Source organism: Malania oleifera, chromosome 2 (assembly GCF_029873635.1).
Source record: "Malania oleifera isolate guangnan ecotype guangnan chromosome 2, ASM2987363v1, whole genome shotgun sequence".
Taxonomy (NCBI): Eukaryota; Viridiplantae; Streptophyta; class Magnoliopsida; order Santalales; family Ximeniaceae; genus Malania; species Malania oleifera.
Window position 1 is genome coordinate 127,927,514 of NC_080418.1, and position 20,248 is coordinate 127,947,761.

The 20,248-nt window shown below is 38.1% G+C and overlaps 1 protein-coding gene across 2 annotated transcripts in view; it reads left to right on the top strand.

Moving 5' to 3' along the window:
• The first annotated feature begins 842 nt into the window (after positions 1-842).
• The window catches only part of LOC131148023 (uncharacterized), a 31,358-nt gene continuing 11,952 nt past the window's right edge, over positions 843-20,248 (top strand). The window contains exons 1-3 of one of the 2 annotated variants that reach the window (XM_058097766.1): positions 843-1,249; positions 2,831-3,027; positions 5,948-6,028. In XM_058097766.1, the coding sequence (XP_057953749.1) occupies positions 1,135-1,249; positions 2,831-3,027; positions 5,948-6,028 (393 nt within the window). In that variant the 5' untranslated portion in view covers positions 843-1,134. The remainder of the gene's footprint in view (positions 1,250-2,830; positions 3,028-5,947; positions 6,029-20,248) is intronic. The other variant, XM_058097767.1, reaches the window with a different exon arrangement.

Consider the following 20,248-nt stretch of genomic DNA (forward strand, 5'->3'; position numbering starts at 1 on the left):
AATCTAAATACCAAAACAATGAAATACAAACCTTAAGAGCAGTGTTTGTCCACGATTCTTTTAACACAAATCACAAACTTTCTCTCGGATTATCAAAGCTTTCGATGAAATAAAAATAACGTAAAAATCTAAACACTGAACATGGAAAATATAACTTACTCAATCTCCTTATATAACTTGTAATGTGATGAAGCCCGCAACGGTCACCTGCTCGGCTGTCTTCCTTCAATGGTCACTTGCTCGGCTCTGCAACAGACTCTGTTCGCGCAAGAAAGGAGGAAGAACTGGCGAGGTTATTCTGAAGCAAATCTCGCTACTTGGAGTAGCGAGATTTGCCACGCGTCGAAATCCGGGTGGAGGTAATTCAAAAGGAGATGGCAGAGCATTAATTATCACAACAAAATCTCGCTACTTGGAGTAGCGATATTTGCCACGTGTCGAAATCCGGGTGGAGGTAATTCAAAAGGAGATGGCAGAGCATTAATTATCACAACAAAATCTCGCTACTTAGAGTAGCGAGATTTAACACGCGTCAAATTATGGTTTGCAGACAGTTACACGCGTCGAAACGTGGCTGCCAGAGTGTTACTTCTCCCAATTAAATCTCGCTACTTGGAGTAGCGAGAATTGCCACGTGTCACCACGAGCCCTTTATGAAAGAGTAAAACTCGCTACTTGGAGTAGCGAGATTTGGTTAAAAATCGTTACTTGGACTAGCGAGATTACGTCAGAGTCATTTTGGGAAATACTTCCCAGAATGAGGTATTATTTAATATATTTTTTTTAAAAAAAGTTAAAACGGAAAAAACTCCTTGAAATTTAGTCTCTTGTTATGAGAGTACGTGTCATTCCCGAGTAATTTCAGTGTTTCCCGCCATTTCTAACGTGGGACGGCGCAGTTCTTCGATCTTCGGTCACTATCGCCCGCGAATGTATCCCGACATCTCAAACCCTCACCCTGCATCAGCTGCAATTCTCAATCGGATCCCAAGTCTGTCTATTCTCGAATCCTCTTTGTGTTTGAACCGTCGTCCCGGTAATCCGTCCTAGGGCTTCAATGCCTAAACACTCTCCATTTTGCTCCAAAACCCTAATCTTCTCCTATACAAGGTTTTCCACTCGCCATTGAAGAAGATGTCCGCGCTGAACTGGAGACATCACACCCTTATTCAATCTTCCCTTTCTCGGGGCCCGCTCAAGGAGCAGGACTTCCACAGAATCTTCGAAGGACTCACCGGAAAAAGCCCAGGTCTCTCTCTCTCTCTCTCTCTCTCTCTCTCTCTCTCTCTCTCTCTCTCTCTCTCTCTCTCTCTCATGTGTCTGTATCTGCTATAAGTGTGTAGATACAGCAAAATTGTCTAGATTTATCATTTATTGTTTTTGCACAAGTGGTATAACGAACTTAGCTTACTATTGTTGAATTTCTCATTTTTTAGAAATCAGTAACGACTGAACTTTAAATTTTTTTTTCTCTTTCCCTTTTGCTTTCGGTATTAAATTGAAATTAGATTTTCATTTTCTTAGCTTTACTACAAAAATGAAGCATTTATCAACAAAAAAAACAAGAAAAGCAAAAATAAATAAATGCACCCTTGAACTCTTGAGTTTTTATGCAATTCTTAGCACTTGTTTAAAGAAAGGATCAAAAGACTTCGAGGATTTCTAATGAATGTCCTTTATATTTTTTCTCTACTTATGATAACACATACATATTACACCAAAATTTCTCTTTCAAATGCCATTTGGTGACAATTGACTGATTCAAGCTCCATACAACAATGTTAAAAGGTGTAATTTAATTGTCATATGGCAATGCTCTCTCCAGCACAAAAGTTTTTTAAGGTTTATCCTTTTAAGCTTCTTGTTGTAGAATCCCTGAGGACTGATGCCTAAATCTTTTAATTCATGGAACAGGTCACCAAATCCAAATGTTCTATTTTTCCTTTCTCAGAAAGCCTTAACCCCCATTAAAATCATAGAACTGGCTTAATGTACTGGACTGATTACTTTGTTAGTTGTCTCAAGTTTTTTTTTAGTATGCTAGTCATTGGACACATACAATGCATGTGCAATATATATTTCATTTTCTAGATAAGATTTCATAAATCTAATCATTCTTAATTAATGGAAAATGCTTTTTCCTTTTGGCCAACATTTATTTTCTATTTTACCAGGAACTATTATAAGTTGTTTGGCCAATTAGGCCAAGTGATAATAATATATTTTTGAAATTTAGAATTTGTATAGGAACATTTTAGGATGTTAAAAAAAATAGACACCAAAGGAATAGTTATGACTATAATGTATAAGTAGTTTTGAATTAGTTATGGAACATTTCTATCTTATGGAATATCTAATATATATTTATATTTGAATTAGTTTTACTTTTATTTTGTTTTTTGGATAAAAATTGCGTTAGCTTTGCCATACAACCAATAATTATATAGGGAATGCATGTAAAATGATGTAATGTGCCTTCATTTAAGCTTAACAGTTGTTTAGGGCCTTTAGGCCATGAAGAAAGTTCAAATTTCTTGCAATTTGATGACCAGGGTTCAGTTATGGAAGTGCTTCTTGAGTTTCAGCCATAGCCCCACATTTCCTTTTAGTTTGGGCGCAAAGTGTTCGTCAAAAAATGCTGGTTTTTCTCTTTCAAAGGGATTGTTCAAAAAATTAGGTGTCAATATTTATTATAGACAGTATATTGTACAATAGAAGAAGTATGGATGCAGATTACTTGATAGTTGATATAATTAAAATATTTGTTCTTTTTTTTTTTTCCACATATACGTCAATAGTTTTTTTGTTGAACTCTGGACTGTTGTTACAGGTACTCATCAACAGCTATTCAGTGATTATCTTTTTAAGATAAACAAGGAGCTTGCCTATCTTCAGTTTGAGTTGCGGGGTTGCAGAAACCAGTATGATGGAAAAATTTATTATGGTGTGGTCAATAATGTTGCTGATGAACAGTCCAAGCTTGGAACAAAATATACAGTTCCTCAGATAACCTTCTACAGGAGCGTTGTAAGCTTTATTATATATTTATATTGAATGATAAAAAACTTGTGTTATTCACAATCTTTTGTTTTGAGTGGTGCAGTTTAAATGGTATGACTCCCATCTTATTGTGTTTAATGGAATAGGATTTTATTGTTATGTGGCTTCTGGCATTAGGCCTTCTCCTGAATTTCTCATGCAGAACAAACAATGTTTAAATTCTGTACGATTACATGATTACTTGAAATTGTTGCTATTTTTGTAACTGATTTGTGTAGCTCATATGGAATGGTTGGGTTCACTTCATTATAGTTTTATAGGATATGAATAGGGAATTGATATAAAGCTTCCTTAAAAGTGGTACCATTTTTCGAATCGTTTCCTCAGTGGTTGTACAGTAGAGGAATTTTAATATCAAGTTCTTAACATCATTCTAATGCTGAAAATTCTGAAAATATTTTAAATTTCTGTCATACTTGGAAACCTAGGTCAAATCAATTGCATTTCATAAATTTATAAAAGCTTAAATCAAGAAAACATATTGCGAGTGTTTATTTTTCTTTGAAACTTTAAAATCTTAACTACAGAAAATGGTTGGATTGCAAGCATTTATAGTGATCAATGTTTTAAAAGGCGAAGGCGTAAGGTGAGGCGTAAGCCTCAAGGCGTTGAGGCGTAAGCATTTTGGGACTGTATTTTTTAAAATAATTAATAAATAAAATAAATTTATATATAGTATAAAAATGAGAAAAAAATTAGAAATATGGGGAAAAAAATAAAAACATAATTCTTATGTATCATATAGGCCAATTTTAGCTAACAAACTCAAACAATGCATGTTAAAAATAATCATGAGCCATAACTTTACAAAAAGAAGAGAAAAACTGAAATTTGAAAATTTTCACCCAAGTATCATGTCTGAATCACCTTTAGACATGTTTTTGTTTATTGAACAGGAACAATCAGCAGCTGCAGCAGGAACTTAAAACTGAAGATTGAAATCTGAAACAATGACCTCAGACTGAGATGAAATCTCGAAGCAGAGAGGTTGTATAGGGTCGCTGCAGGGAGATGAGAGGCTCAAAGGAGTTGTTGGAGGCAGATCAAAGCTTGGAAGGGATCCTTGACTCATCAGAGAGACACGAGAAGTTTGGAGGAATTGTCAGAAGCAGTCATGGAGTCGTCGGAGAGGAACGAGAAGCTTGGAGGAATCGTTGGAAGCAGTCGTCGAGTCGTCGGAGAGGAAGAAGGAGCTGGAGGAATTGTCGGAGCTACGGAAGCTTCGTCGAGTCGTTGGAGAGGGAGAAGGAGCCGGAGGAATTGTCGAAGAGCTACGTCGAGTCGTCGGTGAGGGAGAAGGAGCTGGAGGAATCGTCTACAGAAGCTTCGTCGAGAGAGGGAGGAAGAAGCTTTGTCGATGGGTTTTAGACTTTAAATGATAGGTTTTGGTTCCTTTTTATTTATTTATTTATGTTTTAATCAGGCCATCCTTACGCCTTCCAATTTGAGGCGCAAAATGCGAGCTTTTTCCCCTGAGGCGTACACATTTTAGGCTTTTCGCCTTTCCAATTATGCCCTAGGGTGTTTTAAGCCCAAAATGCCTCAAGGTGCGCCTTACAAATGCCTTTTAAAACACTGATAGTGATGATATGAGAACTTTGGGAAGGATGATGAAATTGTAAAAGGTTTGAAGAGTTACTATCATTCATTTCTAATGGGTAAGACATAGAGAACTTGAGTTCGAAGGGTTTTAATGACCTAAAAATATAAGGCGTCATAGTTATTTGCAAAATTAGACCAACTGAATTGCTGAAGTTAGGAAGGAAGGTGTTTGGTTAGAAATTGATATAGTGGAATGGAATTTTGGGAATAGCCTCTGTTGATGCATTTTTATTTGATGAGTATCAGCATTCCAGTTTGGTAGTTAATTTGGCAATTAGATTAGATGGCCAATAGTGGTCCATCATAGGGTGGGCAAGAAAAACCAAAAAACCAAACCAAGCTGCAAAACTGAATCAAACTGCAAAATCAAATGAAACGATTGTATCGTGCTAAGTTTGATGCTTAAATTTTAATAATACATATATTAAAATTTACATGTTGATTATTATGCAAGAAAAATATTAACTTTTCGTCCTTTAACTTTGTACATTAGACCTGACAGTTTGGTTTGGTTTGGTTGACCATTGGATATTGGTCTGAAAATTGGTTAACTGAATTTTGGTTAACCATTTAAAATGGTTCGTTTTCAGTTTGCAATTGCTGGTGAGCTGAAATTTTGGTTTTGTGAAGGGTTTGAGGGGCATGGTTTGGTTAATCAAACCATGCCCATCCCTAGTCCATTAAGCTGAATGGTTTCTGAAAACAAGTTGGGCAGCTGACAAATAACAGTGGCTGAAATGGGTGTCTACTCAATCTTCGACAATCTAGAATAGTGAGGGCAAAAGTAGCCTGAAGGTTTTAGGAAGATGCAATGGTCCTGATTGACTTTTTATTGTGATTCTATTGGTAATGGTATTGAACGTATATTGGCAGGGTTTTCTCATGAATGAAAAGGAGGATCAAATGGAAAATCATATAAAATGTCCATTGATGTAGTTTTTCTATGAATGAATAGAATTACAAAAGTAATAATCTGTAGATTTTAAAATCATACATATCTGGAAAAAATTAAAATTGCTGTGAAAGCGAAAAAATTTGAAAGATAAGTGCTCACTTCCCACTCAAAGCAATATTAGCACTGTCTAATAACTTTGTTACTGCCTTTTGACTTTTATTTGTGGTTGGATTCTACTATTCCTCGCCACTTGTTTTTTTATGAGCTTTCTTCTACTTAAAGATTATCTTTTGTGCACATCAATGTTTTGATGTCAAACATTATCATGATATTGCAATGGATTTGTTCAAATTATCTCTTGTTGATTGTTCCTTTGATGTAAAAAACCAGATAGAAGCCATTGCACATGATGTCACGGCTCAGGGTAGCATATCCAGTATTGATGCTCTTAATATACGATTAGAAAATCAGGTTTGACATCATTGCTTGCTGGCATATTTTATCATATTCAATCTGTTGGCTAGGTCATTGTGCTTGCTGGCATATTTTATCATATTCAATGTGTTGGCTAGGTCATTGTGCTCATTGCAAGGGATATGATATTTGTTTGGGTTCTTAACAAAACTGAGATCTGAGCCAATTTGCAATTTTGCAGGTTTGATGAAAATTTACAATTTTCTCTTGTAGAAGTATAACTTAAGTTCTGCAGGTTTTCTGTCTCTTATTTTTTGGTGCGACTAAAAATTTACTAGCTTATGGAGTTTGGCACCCCATGAGCTGAATTCATGGCCAAATGCAGTATTGACAATTTTCTAAAAGCTTTTTAGTCAAACATGACATTCTGTCAGAAATGCTGCTTCTACACTCTGGTGGCAAATTACATGTTAAAAGATCTTTGGTTATTTTAGTAAAAATAGGAAATTGATATAGGACGGTTCTAAGTAGCCCTAGTCCTGTGGCTGACCCTCTTTGTAGCGCACACACAATATCACAATCTGTGGGAAGAATTGAATTAACCAAGCATGAACATCACAAACGTATTCCAATGATCACAAGTTGTTGAGATTTTGAAAACGTATATGATTTGGTTTAAAAGCCCTTAGTTGATCATTTCATTCAAGTAATCAAGTTCACTTTAAAAGATGCTATATTAGAAGTCTTAGATCACAAGTCCTAGCATACAAATCAAATATCCCTAAGCACGGTACTAGCAAGCATGTTCATGTTGAAAATCTAAGAAGATAACAAGATTTTTTCAATCAAGGATTCAAGTAGAGTTTCAAGGCTTATAAGGTTCTTTTAGGGGCTGTTTTAGATGGTCACAAACAAAGAATTGAAACGAGCTTACCAAAAGGTTCGGAATGACAAACACCAAGACACACGAGTACTCGATCGCACCACGAACTTGTTGATCGTTAAGAATCTTGAGACAAGAATGAAGCTTGAGGAGGGGTGTGGCTGTGAGCTATGAAAGAGGAGTGGGCGTGTAGTGTTGATGATGACGTAAATATTGTTGTGGCCTCTCACCACCCAATCTCCGGGGAGACGGAACGTAGCGTCACACTACTCACTCACAAGGAGAGGAACAAAATTCACAAGTTCAAGCAAAGACTTCCTTTTTAATTGATAATGCAAAGATATCTTTTACAATACAAGTGATGACATATTTATAGCCTTACATGAGCATGCACGTGACTTGCACATGGCTTCTTAAGAGATTAAAGAAAATACAAAGATAAAATAAATCATTTAAAACATAGGTAATGAAGTTCCTGGGAAATAGTTTGTCATAGGAAATTGGTGCCTAGGAACTAGAATAATTATGATAGTGGAGTCTAGGAACTTAAAATGAAATAAAGGCTTCTTGAAAAACCCAGACTTTTTGACTTGCAAATTGTCATCCTCTTTCCAAGTTAGCTTCCAAGAGAAGCTTCAATTGCTGCAAATAAAGTTCACATCCAATGGTGGACTTCGGGTGATCGTCCGTGTGTTGATGATGATGTTGATGTTGTTGTGGCCTCTCACCACCCAATCTCCGGGGAGACTGAACGTAGCCTCACACTACTCACTCACAAGGAGAGGAACAAGATTCACAAGTTCAAGCAAAGACTTTCTTTTTAATTGATAATGCAAAGATCCCTTTTACAATACAAGTGATGGCATATTTATAGCCTTACATGAGCATGCACATGACTTGCACATGGCTTCTTAATAGATTAAAGAAAATATAAAGGTAAAATAAAATATTTAAAACATAGGTAGTGAAGTTCCTAGGAAATAGTTTGTCATAGGAAATAGGTGCCTAGGAACTAGAATAATTATGATAGTAGAGTCTAGGAACTTAAAATGAAATAAATGCTTCTTGAAATACTAAGACTTCTTGACTTGCAAATTGTTATGCTTCTTGAAAAACCAAGACTCTTTGACTCGCAAGTTGTCATCCTCTTTCCATGATAGCTTCCAAGAGAAGCTTCAATTGCTGCAAATAAAGTTCACATCCAATGGTGGACTTCGGGTGGTCGTCCCATAGTAGTCAGAGGCGCGAGGCGAGCCGAGGCGCAAAAGGTCTTTGAAGTTGAGGCGCGAGGCGCAAGGCAAAGGCGCGCCTCACGAAGGTGAGGTGCACAATTATTAAAATGGTGTAAAATATCTATTTGAGGTAATTTATATATGAACATATGAATATCTAGTAATATTAGAATTTAAAATGCCAAAACATTCAATAACAAAATTGGAAATTTAATAAAATTGCCAAGACGAAGCCCAAAAGCATCAACAATTCAACATAGTTCAACATCAAAAGAAAAGAGTACAATAAAAGATTTCAAAGTATAAAATCTAAAAATCCTCCTCAATCATCACTCATCACTCATCACTCATCACTCATCATCAACTAAGTCGGCGAAGATATCGTCATCTTCCTCTTCATCATCAGAACTGTTTTCTCCAACATCTTTTTCCTCTTCCGTCTCCTCTGCACTATCTACTTGGATTCATCCTCATCTACAAGTTCCAACATTGTGGTCCGACCTCTAGCATTGGTTGCACTACTAGATGAAGCTCTTCCTCTTCCTCTAGACGATGATGGCATATTTGTACTTATTCTTGATCTAGTGTGATGCGGGGGGTTATTTAGTCCCGCAGCTCTAGCAATAAAATCCCAAGTCAAATTATCATCTTCAAACACAAGTTCATCATCCTCATCAGAATCGCCATCCTTCCTACCAATCAACCACTCATTACTATCATCAACCTTTAGGAGGATGGGATCAATGGTGTCACATTTGTCGTATCGACGCCTCAGAGTTCGATTATATTTCACAAATACCAAATCATTCAAGCGTTGCTGGGATAGCCTATTTCTCCTTTTGCTATGAAGTTGCAAAAAGTTTAAAGTAATATGGTTAATAATGATTCTAAAAAGCAGTAGATTGGTAGTTCTTGTTCTTTAATAATTAATCCATGATATACTAATGACTTACATGTTGGAATATGCTCCAATTTCTTTCGCAGTCGGTAGCACTACACGTGAGGCTAAGAATTTTCATAGCAAACTTTTGCAAGTTTGGAGTTGTTGATCCATATGCCATCCACCATTGCGCTGTTATAAAATAAATTTTAAATGAATACCTACTAGGTAAATAGCAAAAATAATTTTCAAAAAGAAAGAGGTAGTACAAATGCCACTTTACCTGGTGCTTTTGTCTTCCTTTGTCTCACTGCCAAACTAATTCCAAAGACGCCACTAGCGGCATTGTATTTTTCCAACTCATTTGAAACTTTATCTTGCATTTCAATAGTTGGTAGTAACCTTGCAATACATTTGTACAAACCTGTCATAATTTCTTCATTTTGCAAAATGTTGGGGTTTGAATAGAAAAATTCTGGATTCAAGTAGTGTGCAGCTGCATGCAACGGTTGATGGAGTTGGCATCCCCACCTCGTATCAATAATTTTAAATGCCTCCTTGAATTTATCCTCTCTCTCACCAAAAGCCTTAGCTATGGCTTCCTTAGCCCTATCCATTGCTTCATAAATGTATCCCATTGCAGGTTTCTTTTCCCCATCAACCAAACGGAGTACACGAACAAGTGGACCTGTTAACTTAAGAGCATAGACGATGGTACTCCAAAAAGTAGGCATCAAAACAATAATAGCTGCTCTTTTGCCAGCTGCCTCCTTTGCTCATTTAGTAGTATTCCAATCTTCAAATGTAAACATCTTCCTCAAGTTGTTCTTTTGAAGGTGGATTGAACGAAGGGTGATGAAGGCAGTTGCAAATCTTGTAACTGTAGGTCTTAGTAACTCCTTTCCTCCAGTGAACTATCTCATCAAGTTCACAATGCCAACACGGTTATAAATATAGCCATTCAAAAAAATTGCCCTTTTCAAAGTTGCATGAATTGAAGGCTTCATCCCAATATCTTCCAAAATTAAATCAATGCAATGAGTAGCACACGGTGTCCAATATAAATGTGGTCTCTTTGCTTCCAACAATCTCCCTGTTCAAAAATCAAGGAATGAAGCCATTAAAATATTAAAATAAACAATATATACACTATAGAAAGTAGTTCTAGAAATAAGTTCTTACCTGCTGCAACATAGTTTGACGCATTGTCAGTTACCACTTGAATCACATTTGATTCTCCAATTTCCTCTACCATCTCATCAAGTAATCTGTACATTCTATCTGCATTCTTGACAAGATTGGAAGCATCAATAGACTTGATGAATACTGATCCCCTTGGAGAGTTCACTTAGAAGTTTATTATGTCCTTATTAGCAACCGAATCTCTACAACCATCAGACATAATTGAGCAGCCATATTTTGTCCATTCCTCCTTATGGACCTTCAACAACTCTTTCATTCGACTTACTTCCTTCTTTAGGTAAGGAACTCTCACTTCATGATAGCTAAGTGGCTTTATTCCAAGACCATATTGTCCAATCGATTCAAGTGCCACTGCAAAGCTGCTCAGACGTACAACATTAAATGGTATTCCAGCATCATACATCCACCTAGCAAAATCTCCCATTGCCTTTTTTCTTAGTTCTTTCTTGCACGCTTCATTTATTGATGTTTGCTTCATCTTCCCTTCTTTCCTAGCTTGAACCGCTTTCTTTGGATCGGGAGTAAAAAACAAGTCTATAGGCCTTTTGTTTTGGTTTCTTCAAGTTGGATTGGTATGATCTTTTACTTCCATCACCAGTAAGCACTCTCTTGCCACAAATGTCAATTTCTTGAACTTCATCATCTTCATCTTCACCGTAATGATCTATATCATCAAAGTCAGGCAATAACTCATTTTGCTCATTTTCCATATCTTTCTTCAATATGTACTTTTTAATCTCCTCACGTACATGAGTAGGGCACTTAGAGCATTCTTTCACATTTCGAAATCCTCTGACAATGTGTTGTTTTGCCCGAAATATTCCTCCCCTTGTGACTTTACAAGTCAAATTATTTCTATTTTTCTGATCCTCCAAATGTGCATACTTCCATGCGGGATCTTTCTTTGCCGAGGCCTCACATCCAGAACTAGAATCCATTTAAGATTTTAGACTTGGTATCCCGTATCCTAATTGAAAAAATAATGCATCATATATTTCAGGCAAATTAGGCAATAACTCATTTTGTATTAGTAGCTAATAGTCTAATCCTGATAATAACCCATTTAAAATTTAAGACTTATATAATGCATTTCCAAACAAATTAAAAAACAGTAGCTAAATTTCAATAAAAAGAATAAATATTGTGTATTAGTTATAATTTATAAACTTACATTAATTAAACTAAATATTACAAATTAAAAAACAGTAGCTAAATTTCTGTAAAAAGAATAAATATTATGTATTAATTATAATTTATAAGCTTACATTAATTAACCATATATTTAATTTATAAGCTTACATATAAAGAAGAAGAAGAAGAAGAAGAAGAAGAAAAAGAGCAGGCAGCAGTCAGCAGCACGCAGCAAGAAGAGAAGCAGCAGGCAGCAGGACGCAAGCAGCAGCAGAAGAAGAAGAAGAAGAAGAAGAAGAAGAAGACTTACAAAGGTTCGAAGGCTTAATGACGATCTCGCAGCTGGTTCGAAATGTTGAAGACGACGTGACGAACTCATGTCGTGTTTGAAGGCAGTCAGACGAACTCACGGCTGAAGACTTACAGAGGTTCGAAGGCTTAATGACGATCTCGCAGCTGGTTTGAAATGTTGAAGACGACATGACGAACTCACGTCGTGTTCGAAGGCAGTCAGATGAACTCACGGCTGCTTTGAAGGCAGGCAGACGAACTCGCAAGGGCTCCGAATGGTTCGAAACGAAGTCGTGCAGGGTCGTGCTTCTTCAAAATGTTGAAGATGAACTCATGATCCTGGTTCGAAGCTCGAAGACGAAGTCGCGAAGGCTTTCAGCTGGTTCAAAGGCTAGCAAATGAACTCATGAAGGGCTTCAAAGGGTCGGAAGGGGCTAGGGCTCTGTTTGTTTGAGTCGAATGAGGGATACAGGTCTGGCTTGGGCTATTTCTCTCCTTTAAATGACTTAAAAATTCACAAGGCGCGCCTCACTGTGCCTTGCGCCCCACTGTGCCTCGTCTCGCCTAGGGTCGCCTCTTGCAGGTCGCCTCGCCCCACCTGGTATGAGGCGCAAGCATCTTCGTCTCACTGCGCCTTGCGCCTAGGAGGCGCGCTTTTAACTACTATGGGTCGTCCACGTGTCACAATATCCGTGAAAGATACTCGAGGTGCATGTTGATCCCCATCAGAAATGTGTATTGGTCATTTGGGAAATTACATGTTAAATGGTTCATTAGTTAAGGAAAAAAAAAAAAAAACAGAGAGTTTTATTTGCTTTTTGATGCAGTGTGCATGGATAATGTTCTTTTGTAAAAATCTTCACCATTTGTGCTGGAGGAGCTAGCATGGACCTTCAAACAACCAGCATTTTGCCTACATTGTCACCTTCAATCTCTTCTTCTTCCAAGTTTGCTTCTTGTCCAGTCTTGTAGTGAGTCTCATCTGCACCAACACCTTCTGGTTCTTCTTCCTGGAACCAGGTCAATGTGGTGCGTATTTCTCTCAATGATGGTAATCCATTGGGCAACTCAGCAGGTATCACTTCCTTGAATTCTTCCAGTATCTTGTTCACATGTTCTGGAATTAAATGAGAGTGGATTTCTGGCTTCCTGAACATTTGCACAGTCCTTGCTTTCTTCAATAAAATCCAATTTCCTGAACATTTGCACAGTCCTTGCTTTCTTCAATAAAATCCAATCTCTGAAAGCAAAAAAGAACATCTAGTCTCTCTTTTGATCACATCATCTTCTTTCATTGGTCTTAGCACCATATTTGTACGATCTAAACAGAAAGAACAAGTGTTCATCTCACCATGATGAACATGCTTTCAATCATATAGCCATGGCTGACCAAGTGGAATATCACATGTTTACATCAGTAGAATATCGTATGTTTCTATTGGTACTATGTCACACCAAATGTGTCCTTTATAGGAGATTACAATTGAAAAATTGATCATGTGCCTTGTCACGAATATTTTCTTCCCTTTTTTGGACCAAAGAATGCGATCTGGCTGTAGGTGCTCCACCACATGGCTTCAATTTTGCCACCACTACTTCAGCCAGCAGATTTTTGCAGCTATTGTTGATTCGTGAATCACTAGGTTATAAAGCTGTCTTCCTGCTGTGCATCTTGTTCTAAAATAAGTCTTTTACAGCCAATCATCTTTCGTCTGAAAATTTTCACAATCTGTCCTGTGCTCTTCTTTAGAGGTTGCTACTGCCATGCTACCCATTTTATCAACTGAAGCCTTCCTTCTAGCAGCAATAGCAAAGGGTTTCCTTGACATCCAGAATAATTTCTCTTTGACATATTGATGGTAGCCATATTTAACCAGTGAAGCTTGAAAAAAATGCCAGATCCTAGAAACAAAACCAATAGATTTGGTTTAAGAACAGTAGGAATTACTAAATGGGATATGTGAAGGGTAATAGAAGTTTAACAATCATAAATGAAGCAGCAAACAACAAGCAAGACAAACCAACCAGAGGAACTGCTTTGGTATCAATTTGATGCAGCACGCATGGAGGAAAGACACTGTATAATCTGACATATTAGGATTAATTGCCGCAATATTTAGTGTCAAATAGAGATCCTCTTGTGCAGAAACGCAGCTGTGGAGGCTATGGAAGGAGTTGCTGGGTGACTCATTAGCCCATGTTTCCAAGTTCTCAGGGAAATTCTGAGCAGTATAGAATTTCGTTTTTCCATTTTGGTCATCAATTCTGATCTGTTCAGGATTTTCTTGAGAACTTGGAAGTGTGGGTTGAGGGTTTACCCAGTGGCTCCTTCCAAGCTTCCATAGCTTCCACTGCAGTGTTTTTGCTCGAGAGGATCTCTATTTGCCTCTAAATATTGCTGCACTTAATCCTAGTTTATCAGATTTCTAATATGGCAGATTCTACAGTGTCTTTCCTCCATGCGTGCCGCATCACTTTTCATCATTCCAATGCCATCCTGGTTGGAATGTGTTTATAGACATACCATTCAGAAGTAAAATGATTGTGGCCTAACCAAGACTAGCATGGGTACTAAATGTTTTGGGTTTCTACAGCAGCAAGTCTTAAAAGTTAAGCTGGTGAACATATCCAAGTTATTCTTTGTGTGCTAATTTGTTGCATGAGTTGAAAGACACACTTTTAGCTTGGATTGTCAGCTTGGTTCAATCTGATTTGGGACCTTTGCTGACCTCAAACTTTGCATAAGTTGATCAGATCAGCATATAGAAAAGGTTTGATCCGGTTACTATTGTAATTCTCATGCTTACCATTATAGATTATTGTATATTTGCACCTGTTTGTGCTTAGCCGAATCAAACTCCATTAAGGATCTGATAGCTCGTCATTAGACTGCTTATAATCTTTACTGCATCATTAGAAACAAATTTAAGTTCCTTTGTAACTGTAAAATGTTGGCTTCCTGCTAGTGGAACTACTAAACTTAATTAATAAAAAAGCAGTTTTATGGAGCTGGATGATAGACTAAAAAAATGGCTGGTTTTAAATTTCTTAAAAACACTTGGGGAATTTATCTCCTCTGAAGAATTGGTTGTCCTTGTTTACATAAAATAATGGTTTGTTTACTTCTGCGCTCAATGTGACTGATCCCAAAAATTTCCTTTTTCTTGCAAACGAATTTCTTTTTAGAAGCGCACTATATTTATAAGGGCACTATTTGTGTGTTAATCTGTTGTATTTGGTAGGTGTGCGATGCTAGAATTTTTATGGCCTCTATTAGTTTTTTCTAATTTAATTTGGTGTGAAGTGGTCTTCCGCACTTTGCTTTTGTGTTTTGCCTTTTTAAAAGAGATGCAGAGATTGGAGACCTTTGCTTCATAAGTTTTATGGTGTTGTTTGGGTTTTCTTTTCCTCATAGCTTGAATGGTGCCTTGTCCTCTTCATATGTGTGTGTGTATTTTCTTTATTCTCTCAATAAATTTATTTTTCATAAGAAAACTATTAAAGACAGAAATTTCCTTTTCATTGGGGAAAACACTCTTAATCCAATTCAATCTCATCCAAAAACCTCCTTGTTGACGTTCATTCAACTTGAACACGCGCAATGGAAACACACAATCAAACACAAACATTGACAATCACTAGTGCAATCACTCGATGATGAAATATACTGAAGAAACAATAAGAAGCAAAAACACAACTAGAACACAAGATTTACATGGTTTGGCAATAGCCTACGTCCACGAGAGCAGCAACCTCAGTTTCACTATGATCAATGTCAAAGCTTACATTTTTGGGTTACAAATATTGTTTTATATAACAATCCCATGCGTACAGAAGAGTTCTAGTAAACCTAAACTACATTTGTATTGATCTCTCATAGTAAAAACCTCTTGATAAGCCCAGTCTACAAGCCCCCAAATTCAAATCACATAATCTGCACCGATGGAAACCGTCGACAGTTTTGTGCTGAGCAAAGGTCCTCCTGCGTACTGCCTGAAACCTCTTCTAATGCAATTGTCCCTTGCTTCACGTAGCTCTCTCCGGTGCATGTGATCCGCTCTGAATATGAGCCACATCCCTAACAATCTCCACCTTGGCGAATATTCACCGTCTTGGAAATCTGAAAACATAATCGCTACTCCACCCGGGCCTGTAGATCGGGACCTGCCATCCCTCTAACACCTAGAGACGTAAACCAAGTCTAAGCCATGCTTGAACTTGACTGTGGTAACAGGAACTTCATCTAGCTGAACACCCAGCTCCTTAAACGATCCTACGAACCACAATACTACCTTGGCAGCCTCAACCACTGCCAAGAACTCCGATCCAGTTGTAACCAGCGCACCTTGAGACTGTACCCTGGACTTCCAACAATTAGGCCTTCCCACAACGTACCTCGTTGCAATCCTCCTGTCATCCAAGCCCCTTATGTAGTCTCCATCTGCAAACCTCACAATTGACGGAACCCTTTGTTGCCCGCCGATGTACCCAACTATATTGGCGTAGGAAACCTTTGACACGACCCGAACATCACCGTTCGTCTTTGAGTACTGAGCGGTAAACTGCTTGCTTAGATTCGCCAATGGTGTACCGGTGACAGGTTTGACATCAATCATGCTAAACCTCACCAACACTTGATCCCCAAAATCACTATGAGATAACCACAATCTCCATGTAGTTTTGTCCACACAGCGGCCCTGAGATGACATCAATCTCCCCGCAGCTACAAAGTCACCCTGAGATAATCCCAATCTCCCTGTAACTTTACTCTTGCGAATCTCCAACTAAAGAACACTCTTGGCAGTACTCAACACCTTCATTTCAACTTCCTTTCTCAACAAAGTCCTCGACTGATTTATCTCAATCAGAACCTTTCTAGCAATCGGCATGTCACTCACATAAAACCATAGAATACTTGCCCACTTGTAGCCTATCTCTCTCTCCCCATTTGCGAGCTCCGCCAACCCCATTGTCTAATTCTTATACAATACCTCTATCTCCTCCACCATGATGCTTGTCCACCTACCCTTCTCCTGGCCGTGCACTGCCTCCTGAAAGCTAGTTGGATCTTTCCTGGTAGTAATGGTTGCATAGGACATCAGATCACACCTAGGCGGTGGCCTGATAGTGCCTCTGAGCCCATTGTAATCTTGTTGGTCTCTTGAGCTCGAACTCCCTGCATCATGGCCAACCTCATCTCTGTCGTGAGTTTGATACTCCACTTGCATCACAATCTCCTTTCTGCTTTAGTTTATCTTGTGATATTGCAAGTCTCCTGAGTTAGAACTCCCTCCACTCCTGCCTTGAGTCTCCAACTCCACCTACACAACATGCTCGTTGCTGCTACTGTAAATTTTTGACACCCATTTCTCTTATCTACCTGAGTACGCTGTCTCATGGTTTTAACACCCAAAACCATATCTCCACTAGTCGTCACCCTGTTTGCCGTTGGATCACCCAGTTTGAACCCATCTTACTTATATACTAGAAAGATGCACTGTCTGGATATAACACTAAGCCTAGATCCTACCTCATTAGAAACGTGCAAAGTTGGACCTCCAAAGTCTACCGCATAACCAGTCCAAGCCTCTCCTGCAACTCTCCCTTCTAGTGATTCCTTTGGTGATCGATCAACTGAGAAACACACCATACTCACTGACTTCACCAAGAAGTCCCTTGCAAGTCTTGCATACACCATGCTCTGCTCACAAAACTCCTTGAACACTAGCGTACTCAAGACTAATATTTGACTTAGAGGAACTCTCTCCCGGTCTGGTACTCCACCTCAGCCACAAGTTATACCTGGCAAACAACTCTAACTTGTGCCGCATGAGATACTTTTAGACCTTTCATGATAACCTCACGAAATACCCATGTCTAACTTGTGATGCTGCCCTTATCAGTCCCCAAACATCCACACCAATGTAGTTAAGAATACCCACCATTTTGTGTGTGATTACATTACACAAAATGGTATTTGCTGACTCATAGCTCTCAGTTGTAGCTCCACCTACAAGTGTGTTACCCTACAGTGCATAGAGATTCCCTGCTATCCTTTATTCCTTCATCACCATCAATACGCCATCACACACTATCATCATCCCGCCTTTGGACTTATAACTATACTCGTCACAATCCAAAACACCAAATGATATCACTTTCTTCCGTAGATCGGGTACATGCCTTACTCCACATAACGTCCTTACCACACCGCCATACATCTTGATCCTGATATCCTGCATTTCGATAACTTTGCAAACCGCACCGTTTCCCATCAGAACGGAATCAGGACTCACCAATCTGTAAGTGGCAAACTAGACTTTGTTGGGCATTGTGTGAAAAGAACATCCCGAGTCTAAAATCTAAGAACCCGTGAGGCGTTCTGAACTTGATGAAACAGTAGGCATCTCACCATCACTGCTCCTCGAGTCCTCTTCTTCAACTACATTCAAGGATTTTGACGAACCCTCTTGAGCTTTTGCCTTTCCCTTCTCCCACTCTAGACATTCCGGTTTTATGTGCGCTAGTTTCCTGCACTTAAAACAACGAACATCCTTCTTCCTTCTGGATTGAGTTTTATTACCACTAGGTCCACTCCAGGATTTGCCTCTCCCACAATCCTAATTACCCTTTGCCATGAGCCCTTCACCATGTGAATCCTTATTGCTGGCTTTCTTCCTTTGATGGAACCCCAGCAATGCACTCGTGATGTTCTCCAACTCTAGTGTTTCTTTCCCCTAAGTTAGTGTTGTAACCAGATTCTCGTATATAGGTGACGTAGGTAAGGAATTTAGCAGCATCAACGCTTTGTCCTCCTCCTTGAACTTTACATCAACTCGCCCCATATCATTAATGATCTGATTAAATGTGTTGATGTGCTGAGTCAAGTCCGAACCCTCCGCCATCTTAAGCCAATAAAGCTTTTAATTAAGAGACAGCTTGTTCGAAATTGAACCTAGTATCTACGAACCAAACATATACATATTGTATAGAACCAGTGATAAAAAATGTGTATTTAATATACCCCTGAGACTCATAATTTTAAAAATAGGGTCTCTGCACTTAAAATTCAAATAACTCTAAATGAATCTAGTCCTATTTTAATTATTTCTGCTTGACAAGCCCCTTTGGAATTCAGACCTTTTCTTTGGTCTCTCTCCATATAAAGTCAAAATTATAATTCTCCAATTTGTCCAGTTGGGCTGCAATGTGTATGCTGGTCTTTGTGTCCATTTACCACAGGTTGCCTTCAAAACGTTACCTGGTTGAACTAGACGTGCAGCATGCCGGCAAAAAACTTCCATAAAAAATCAAACAGACGAGCTTTGGTGGTCAAGTTTTATCTTGGTATCATATAAGTTGAACAACCTTTTGGCTTCATTTTTTCCATTTCTGTATGAAAAACATCTTTCACTAGTTTAATGTCTCATTCTTGTCTGCAATGAGGAATGGGAACTAGGGTCTTGTGTCTTGTGCTGGCATAAAACTAGGGTGTGTGCACCATCGCATGTCCATTTCTATGTTTCAAGTGGTATGGCAAAGAAACTGAATAACTGCTTCACCTGCTTTTTTCATTGATGGGTGCTTGAAATTGCTAGAAATTTCCACATCATCTTAGGGTTCACTTAGTATCTTTTTTTTGAGAACTTTTTTGTTTTTGAAAAAGATTATTTTTGAAAAATAGACAGAAAAAAAATGAAAATGTGGGAAATATTTCCTTTCGAGTCATTTTCAACTTTTTTTCCCCTATCAAAGTACGATCCTAGAAAACTCTGAAAAACTTTCCTTATTATGGCCCATTGTTAGGAAATTATTGAAAATCGGTGTATAAAGATGCTCTAGAAAATGTGTTTTTGCTTTATTTATTTTCTCTCTCTCTTGGTTTTAAAAGTAGTGAACGTTTTCTTATTGAAGAAAAGGCTCTTAAGCTCTTGTGTCTAGTGATGATGCATTTAAATGGTCTCTCTCTGGTCGTTGGCTATGAAATTAGGAATAACTTCCCAAGAGGGGGGGTGAATTGGGTTTTAAAAAATTTTTTCCTTTAGAATTAGTTCTTTAAAGTTGTAAATCTTAGATACAATCACAATCAATCACAGCAAGATCAAATTCTCAATTTATGTAACAATATATGTGAATATTTGCTGCACTCAGTATAAGCCCTGTATCACAATTATACTTCTTTCCAATGTTCAGTTTGTAAATAAACTTTCAGATTAATAGGTCAAGGATAATCAACCAACGTAGTCCCTTTCGGTTTCCGCAATCAATGCTGATTTATCCAAAACAAATTACCTTTCGGTCTATTTAACAACCAAACATTCAAAATTGAAATTTAAGGCAACCACGCAGATTATATCCTTGAAAAATAAAGAATAGAGTAGAGAAAGAAGAACACAAGGATTTTTACGAGGTCCGGCTTCAACACAGCCTACTTCCTCGCCCTTGGCCAAACCGCCAAAGGATTCACTATTACCGTTTCTTTATCAGCCGGAACAAAAGCAATTACAAGCACTCCTTGGGTAAGGCTAGAGCCCGCCTTCTCCAAACAATTCCCCCTTGTTTGGTCCAACGATTCAATACTCAAATCGTCAATAAGCCCTGTTACAAAGATGGAAAAACAGTATGTACAAGAATTTGCTCCTCAAAGAGCTGATTAG